This window comes from Mandrillus leucophaeus, unplaced genomic scaffold (assembly GCF_000951045.1).
Source record: "Mandrillus leucophaeus isolate KB7577 unplaced genomic scaffold, Mleu.le_1.0 Scaffold48, whole genome shotgun sequence".
Lineage (NCBI taxonomy): Eukaryota > Metazoa > Chordata > Mammalia > Primates > Cercopithecidae > Mandrillus > Mandrillus leucophaeus.
The window spans coordinates 143,316-152,198 of record NW_012105142.1 but is presented as its reverse complement, the minus strand read 5'-3'; the positions used below and the strand labels follow the sequence as shown (position 1 = coordinate 152,198).

The 8,883-nt window shown below is 41.7% G+C and overlaps 1 protein-coding gene across 1 annotated transcript; it reads left to right on the top strand.

Annotated features, from left to right (window-relative positions):
• On the top strand, positions 1-8,450 carry CEBPG (CCAAT/enhancer binding protein (C/EBP), gamma). Its single transcript, XM_011995240.1, has 2 exons — positions 1-345; positions 4,878-8,450. The coding sequence occupies exon 2, from the start codon at positions 4,974-4,976 to the stop codon at positions 5,424-5,426; it is 453 nt and encodes a 150-aa protein (XP_011850630.1). The 5' UTR covers positions 1-345; positions 4,878-4,973; the 3' UTR covers positions 5,427-8,450.
• The last annotated feature ends 433 nt before the right edge of the window (positions 8,451-8,883 follow it).

Genomic DNA, 8,883 nt, shown 5'->3' with positions numbered 1-8,883 from the left:
AGGCTTGCATTGGCCCCTGGGGATGAAGGGTGTTCCCAGAATAGCAGAAGGTGGACCGAATCGAGCTTTAGAATCCTGCTCTTCTAGAAGGGCTCAGCTTGCGGTGATCGAAAATCTGTTCAGAAGTTCAAAGACTAATCAATAAAATAGGGAAAGCAACTAGTTTTTAAATGCATGACTTCGCATAGATAATATTTTGCTTTGTGGAGCTGTTTGAATGTCCTGCACTTTACTGTTGAACGTAGTTTAGAAGAACACGCAACACCCACGGGTCGAATAGAGAAGAAATGAAGCACTTCGCGGGCATGGTTGGAGGGAGCGGAGCAGGGCAAACAGCCAGCAGAGGTGTCCAGATGCGGAGGATGGAAATACATGTGTGTGGGGGAGGAGAGTCTGTTTTCCAGGGCAGCTGGTGTGTTGCTTCTCTTCCCTAGGTTTACTGTTTGGTTTTCCCCTTGTTTGAGGTTTATACTGTAATCCGGCATCCTGAAATGTATAAAATTTAGAAAGGTCTCAGTGTTGATGGGTGACACCAAAATTGGTAGTTGTGTCAAAATTGACTGCCTGTATGAATAGGTTGTCACTTAAGGCAGACTTCTCCCGTAGAAGTGTGACTCTCCCAGAAAATTTTAGAAGAAAATCCTGTAAGGGTTTGCTTTACGAAGACATTCTACATCCGGAAGCTCTTGATGTTTAAGATGTGGTCATCTGTTAGCCCTTGAGTAGTATTTGGGATAAGCCGTTCGTAAGGTCAGTTCTGCTTCTGGAAAAAGTTGCTGTAAACAAGGCTAAATAATTACAGGGTACCCAGGAGCTGAAGCATATTTCAGCTCCTTGATTCCTGCTTCTGGTGGGCACACTTGGCTGGTGTTATTTTTAATACCTGCTTTTTAAAAAAAGTAGGGGGAAACAAAACATTGAGAATATCCTTTAAATTCTCAAGAGCACATCATGTCTGTCCGCAAGGCTGGCTGATCTTGGAGGGATGGTTTCATCCCTGGGAAATTAAACACTATGTGCTGAGCCCCTGGTAAAGACAAATAGGACCTCATGGGGCTGAATTTGGTCTTATGGTCTAAGATTGCCTCACTTGGTCACAGTAATGGTAAGTACAGGTAGCCATGATTCCAGGTGTATTGTGCGTTCTTGGGAGGGCTGGTTCCATGGGTTGTTGTATTGATAGGTACACTGGCCTCCTGCTTTTGTGGCTTTCTAGCTCTATCAGAAAAAAAAGAAAAAAACGAGCATGAGCTCCTAATGGTTGTTTATTTACAGTCTATTTGTTTTGTGTGTTGTAAATCACTTCAAAAGGATTGGGTTAGAAAGATGATGTTGATGTTCTTCTCATGCCCCAGTGACCCACTTCTGTACTCCCAGAAAGGGGACGTCCCCTCCCTCATGGACCCTGCAGTAGATGCTTGTGAAGATCCGCAGGGAGACACAACGCGGCTGGAGTTGACAGACCTAGGGAACAGATCTTCCCAGATGCCCAAAGAAAAGAGAAAGCACAGACCATTTAGGATACAGATAGTGGTTTAGTACTGTCAAGATGTGGTGTGAGGGAGGAGAGAGGGTCAGGACCTTGGATTTGATCCTGTAGACTGGAGCCAGAGCTGAATTTTCAGCAGGAGAGTGACTCACTCAGGTTTGAGTGTTCCATTGCTCTGGAGACGGAGGTTGGAGGAAGCAGGCTAGACCAGAGACCAGTGTCCCTGAGAGATGATAGTGACCTGAGGTGATTTCGATGGGATTGGGATGGAGAGGAAGGGTAGATGGGAAGTTTTTTTGTTTTAGGTGGAATTGTCAAATCCCAAAGACTAAATAGAGTTAGGACCAAGGAGAAACATCTATGACTGTTTTGAAATGTTGACCTTCATTGAGGAAACTGAGTGAAAAATTTATTTTGGTGGGCAAGGGGAGGAATATTGGATTCTAGGTGTGTGGAGAAAAGGGACAAAAACGTTGGGAAAATTCTTAATAGGTTTATTTCCCCAGGTGAAACTTGAGAAAAATTTGATTTTGTTTTACTCATTCTAACATTGTGTGCGCTTTCAGTGTGACTGACATGAACGAACATTACTTGAATTAAGTTTGAATTGAAACAAAACCTGTTATCCAGTTAGTCCACCATTCTCAATATTCATTGGGAATCAACAGCAGAGACCCTCAGACTTCAGTGTCATCAAAGTTACTTGGAGGTCTCCTTATGAAAAGATTGCTCAGCCCTGTTCTTAGAACTCCGATTCTAAGTCTGGGGCAGCCTGAGAAGTTACATTTCTAAAGAGTTCCTGGATGATGATGATCCTGGTCCAGGGACCACACTTTGAGAGCCACTGCTCTTCAGCTTTCCTGCTGTTTCCTACTTGAGTGATTCACATGGAAGGAAGCCAGGCGCCACCCTGCTTCCTGTAGGCTGAACTTTGGAATAGTGTTTGTCCACAGAGGAGCCGGACTTGAATTTAGGACTCAATGTCCAGCTTTGAAATAAACACTTTTTGCCTGTTGTAGCCTGTTCAGTAAATGTGTGTGGAAGGAACAAAGCATAAATGAGAGTGGCCTTTTCTGTGTAAAACCTCTTAGCTCTTTGATCCCCTTTTACTTGGTTAATTTTCTCTTCACTTTAAGAGCTATTTATATGGTTAAAGAACTTTTTAAACAAAACATTCTTGGAGTTATTTTGATTATCTCCAAGGTTCTCTTTCTTACATTTTCACCAGCTTGTAAGTTCAGTGAATACTCTTTTCACGCCAAAGGGCTTACCTTTAAAACCTCGCCTACCACACACGTTCAGCCTAATGCCTTGCAAGATGAGTCAGGCAGAGGTGAAAGAGCCCTTCCCTGTTCCTGTATCTTTGGATATGGAAACAGGCATGAACGTCGCTGAACTTGGACCCTGTAGTGAATAAGAGCTGTTAGTGACTGAAGGTCGTGGTGTGTTGTCTGTAGAAAAGTGTCTTACTATTCCACATCCCTCATTTACATATGGGGAATAGACGCCCACGGAAGAAAAGAGATTTACCCAAACTAAAATAGGGGGAGCCACAGCCAAGACAAGAACTGGCCTGGTCACCGGTCTCTACCGTTTTGGATCGTTGCTATCTCTGAGCATGGCCACATTGACTGTAGAGAGCTTTAAGGGCTAAAAATATAATTGGTATATAAAAAAGTAGAGAAATAAGGTGAACATGATTATGATTGTTAAGGCAGTCTCAGGAGAGGTGTTAACCAAGTTCTTAATAATTGAGTCAAGCACTTCTACTCACTTGACACCAGATAGATAAGCAATAATAATGTTAGGTGGCACTAAGCATAGCTCAGATTAATACTGAACAGCCACTTTTCTACTGAAAGAAAAATGAGGCAACCTAATAATGACCAAAGGAAATTGTGAACTGTCTGTTACTGAAGATAGGCTTGGAGTGGATAGCCTTCATCATTTGGAGGGATGCTTTCTGTCTTGCCTTAGTGCTGGAGTGAGAACAGATGACCTACTAGCTCAGGGCCGGCTGTGTGGCTTTGAAAACAATGGAAAGTAATGACACATGGACTTTTTAAAGCAAAGATGTTTTTTAAAAAGAGACCAATAAACCGTGTAAAGAATTGCCTGGCTAAAGGTTTGGATGTAGCTACTGGTGTTGGCTAACTGAGCTTTCCCTCATTGTGGGATCACTGTATAAATCTGACTCCAGATTTTTTCCGCTGATGTAATTTTAGCAGTTTTGTGAAAAGAGAACAAGATAGGTTTATGTTCCTAACACTGCTTTCTAAATGTCTAAGAGTGCCCTGACACCTTGGTGGACACCGTTCACTGAACTGAGTCAGTTTATCTTGAAGCGGCCTCCTGATGATAGGATAGTCACGCTTTTACACTTCTTGGGGCAACTGTAGGGACTTGATTGGATTCAGAGTAATCCACATGTGACTGGTTTTTGAAACCGTGACTTCATTTCTGCAGGCAGCGGCACAGGGGTGCTTCAGAGCTGGTGCATCCTCCGAGCTCACATGAGCTCATTTGGTAGCGCGAAGTGGTCACAGGCACGGCAGCTGCTCAGCTCCTTTGTCCAGCCCGGGTCCCAGGACCTGCACTTCCTTGGATGCTATATGAGGGCTTCTGTTTCTTTCCTTGTGGTTTCAGGTTGAGTGTGTTTTGATGTTTTATTAATTATGTCAAGAAACAGAAACACACTTTTTACAAGCCTGGTGGGATGGGGAGCAAATTGAGTGTCAGAGCTCCTAAATTCAAGAAACTAACTCAGTAAATTTTGTTAAACTGTGGAATTATCGTTTGAGGTCATTAAAAAATAAAGCAAAAAACTCCCTTTTCAAAATATCCCATAAAGAGAGCTCTGGGAGGGAACTCAAGTCCTCGATGACTCCCTCTCTGCATATTAGAACATGGAACCCCGAGAGGTGATAGCATGGTATTCCTCATGAGTACTGGAGACAGGGCACGCCACCCCAGCCTTCTGTTTTGACTTGAACCAACAATGGAAACTTTCCCCCCTTTCATTGCAGGTGTCTCTCCTACCAAGGTCAGCTGCAGCTTCTCCCTGGCAGATTGTCAAGTGCTGTTAGTTCACATGCGCCACCTAATTAGTGGCAGTCTTTTATTTTCCTCCCATTTTTGATAACAATCGCAGAAGGGCAGTGCCTTCAGGGATCCAGGTGGGCTGAGTTTCGCCTGATGGTGCTTCTGTACTGACTTACCGTTCTAAGTGAAATGATTTAGACTTCAGAAACATTGCAACAGTTGGCAGTTGCTGTAGACTTTTCTCAGCAGAATCAATTAATGTTGGCCTGATGTTAGGTACATACAAGTTTAATCTCATTTGATCCTGTCGTTTCAAACATTTTAATGCAATTTATTTTTTAACTAGGTACATGTGAAGATTTTTTGGCAGCTTAGCGTGGAAACCATTGATCACCTTGCTCTCGTTTCTACCTGTTCTGTGTTGGCAAGGGAGAGTGCCCAAATGAGCAAGATATCGCAGCAAAACAGCACTCCAGGGGTGAACGGAATTAGTGTTATCCATACCCAGGCACATGCCAGCGGCTTGCAGCAGGTTCCTCAGCTGGTGCCTGCTGGCCCTGGGGGAGGAGGCAAAGCCGTGGCTCCCAGCAAGCAGAGCAAAAAGAGCTCGCCCATGGATCGAAACAGCGATGAGTATCGGCAGCGCCGAGAGAGGAACAACATGGCTGTGAAAAAGAGCCGGCTGAAAAGCAAGCAGAAAGCACAAGACACGCTGCAGAGAGTCAATCAGCTCAAGGAAGAGAATGAACGGTTGGAAGCAAAAATCAAATTGCTGACCAAGGAATTAAGTGTACTCAAAGATTTGTTTCTTGAGCACGCGCACAACCTTGCAGACAACGTACAGTCCATTAGCACTGAAAATACGACAGCAGATGGCGACAGTGCAGGACAGTAGACCTCACCCTTTCCAGACTTCACAGCTTGTGGTTTGAACGTTAAAGGTGTGACCACCGACACCACTCATGTCAGTGGCTGAAAGTTGTCCTTTTCCATGATTCAAAGACCCATTGAAGGTTATTTTCTAGGATCAGCACTGAAGAGTTGATTAGCTAAAAATGTTAGCCTTGTAATTCAAATATCTGGTTTTAAATGATAGAGATTTTTGTGGGGGTCAAAATCCCCCAAATGTTAAGGTATATGGTTAAAAAAAAAAAAGAACTATCTGGGATCCCGATGTTCTTAATAAATCCTGACTTCCCAAGAAGTGCTTCTTTTTTAAGTTGACAAAAGGAATGGGGAACTGGCAGGCCATGCAGAAGGTTCTTGGTTTTAATGGGTAGACTGAATTGGATTAAGAAAAGTTGAATGCCACCTATGGTAATCTATTTGTGATTTTCTTCTGAATTATGTATTATAAATTCATAGAGCTATAAAAAGCAATGAGTGAGTAATTTGGAGTGATTTTATGTATGGCATAAACTTTGTTTTAACATAATTAGTACTGTTTTCCCCCAAAAGTACAAGTTTTTGAATAGTGATGTCAGGTTAAGTAAAGAAACCTCATCACATCTTATAGGCATTGTGTGGCCAATTGACTTAAAATATACAAATAACATTTAGGAAGCAAATAGATTAAACATGAAAATAAAACTAAAGCATAGGAATTATGTTTTTGGGATACCTTTGCGCTTAGATTGGCATTATTTTATTCTAAAAACCCAACTCAGTGGTGTAGAGAAACTTGGGTACCAAAATTTTAGTTTGTGCAGATGCTAGCAAAGTAAGTGTTTTTTTGGATACAATTTTGACAGCCAAGTTAGTAAACAAAATGTCCTAACAGTTTGATGACACAACGTACTAATTAGGGTTTGGAATATTAATTCAGAAGGTAGTTTCTCTTGTGTTCAAAATAGCTACCATGGGGCCATTATTTTTAAAATCAAAAATTTATTCTGAAGGCTCATTTTGGTATTTGATCTTAAGCAAGTGACTGTTAGAGAAATGTATCAACTCCATGCCATCTCCCAAAATAATTGTCTAAGAAAACTTGAAAGTGTAAGGTTTTAACCTTTAATTTATTTCTCTTAAATACGTCTTTTGATATTGTTTTTGTGACATTTCTTTTTCTGGTTAGTGGACTTTCCAGACTTTGTACCACTGCTTCTGTTTATTCATTTATATGCTTTTGTGTCCCATAAATTATTTTAGAAAATGCTGATAAAACTCAGGAGATTGACATTTTTGTTGAGATAAAAAATGACAGTTGCTAAAGTAGGGACTCTCTCGAGTCTGGCTTATGTCAGTGTTGGTAGTTTAGATTGTCTTTGTCAACGTTTTTTCTTTTGTGTTTTGTTTTGTTTTGTTTTCTTTCTCTTTTTTTCTTAGCACACTTCTAGCTCAGATTTGTGTATTTTTTGTGTGCCTGGGCTGGAGATGAGAGACCGAGTCATAACTGATTTAAAAGTTTGTGTGGCCAGGTATCTTATTTGAACATGGTCATTTTTGGCCACGTTGCTCTTTCATACTAGGACTTGGGATGATGTAGCCAGAATGAAACTCAAGTTGCACCCTCTGGTTGGTGGAAGAGTGCTGACCGCGCCATTTCTTGGCAGAAGGCATCATGGTGCCCAGGAACTCAGCAAAGCCATTATTAGAGTTCTGAGGCCCTTCTGAATGTAAAACAGGAGCCCAGGAGATGCTGTCCCAGGAGGGCTATTAACTCCCTATAGAGCCAGGAGACAGGAGGGGGGTTTCTAGGGTCCAACACCAGCTTACCTTGGGAGTATGGATCTACCCATGAAGGATGAGAGATGTTTTGAATAACTAGCCAGGACACACCACAGGATCCTACTGGATCCTTAGCAGCTGATTGGTATTACATAATTAATTGGAGATGCATTAGGTCACTTGAATGTATAAGCACCTGTGGTAGGTGCTACAGACATTTCAATCTCTGATTTACTAAAAAAATATCTTTGGGAATTCGATGCCCCCATGGAATTTATGGTTACGAGTTATGTGAATTGACTTAAGTATCTTGAAAAAGAAACTTGAGGGAAATCATCAGGGGTGTGTACTCAGTATTTCAAATCAGAACACAAGATTGGATCTTTTGGAAAAATGGGTTCAAGCTTTCCTGTTACCCATGGAAATGCAAAGTTTAGCACAAGCAAGCAATTAGGCAGAGAACAAAAATGTTAACCATTGTGTTTTCTGTCTTCCTGGAGTGGTTGGAAATTGTAATTTGATAGATTTATCAGTATAAAATTAGGGAAACCAAGTGTGGGGAATGAATCAATTTAGAGTTTTGGAAACTGTAAGGTGACTTCTGTAACTTTCGTTCTGTGTGTGACCTGTGAACCATTAGGATGTGATCTGCCCTTGTGGGCAGGTCCAGCAGTTTAGGAGTTAGGCTTTAGCATAAGTTTCTAGCTGCATAAGATGAGTCTCCTGGGATAGGTGCGCTTTGGCTGGTTTTGGCCGCAAATGGTGAGATCAGAGCAGCTCTTCCTGCTGCTGGCCCCTGAAATCAGTTGTTGGGATGCCATTGCAGATACTAAGTAGTAAGATTTTAAACACCACCAGGTCTGAAATGCAGGTCATGAGTGTGAAATTCTCCAATTTACATAACAAGTAGAAGTATAGACAGTTTTTAACATTTGGTATTAAAGGAGAGGAAATTGTAGCAGCTTTTCACGTTTCCTAATCCCCATTAGAGGGCTTGAGACCTCGTATCTGAACAGCCCATTTCGCACTCAGTGCTTTTTGATGCCTTAGAAATAGGAGAATTGTTTTGTTTGACAAAAGCTGGGAAGGAAAAAGTCCGTTCTGCAGCTGTTAGATCTGCCTCTCAGGAAAAAGTACTAACTTGTTCTTTTTGTTCCTGGCTTTCATCAATTTGTGAAATTTCTCTATTTTTTTAAATATAATTTTATTTCTTTCAACAAATTTAAAATAAAAAACAACTTTGGAACAATGACTTGTCTTTCATTGTGGCTTTCTTTATATTAGATACCAAAAAGCAGTCCAGATGTTAAACAGCTGGGAAGCCCAGGCAGGCGCCTTGCCGTCTTTCCTGTTCCCACACTGGACGGCCGGGGGGGTAGGGGTGGGGAAAGTGGGGAGACAGGCAGAGGTATTTGCGTCCAAGTCTAGATCTCCCCGATTGCCCTTAGTGGATAGGAAAATAGTTTTCTCTGAACATGGGATACATCTTTAGTTACGTTTTTAGTCACTTGGTCTAAACTAAAAATTATACCAGAATAGCGAAAGGAATAAGTGAATAAATGGGTTCCTGTTTAATCACCTAGTGTCTCAGAGCATGGTTCCCATTTAGGGAAGAAATTCTTGTTTCGAGGTAGATAAAGAATGTAAAGTAAGGCCGTTGCCCTATCTGGAGTTTTGTAGTACAT

Excerpts from the sequence above, each read along its gene's own strand:
- CEBPG (XM_011995240.1), top strand. The coding sequence starts at position 4,974 with ATGAGCAAGATATCGCAGCAAAACAGCACTCCAGGGGTGAACGGAATT.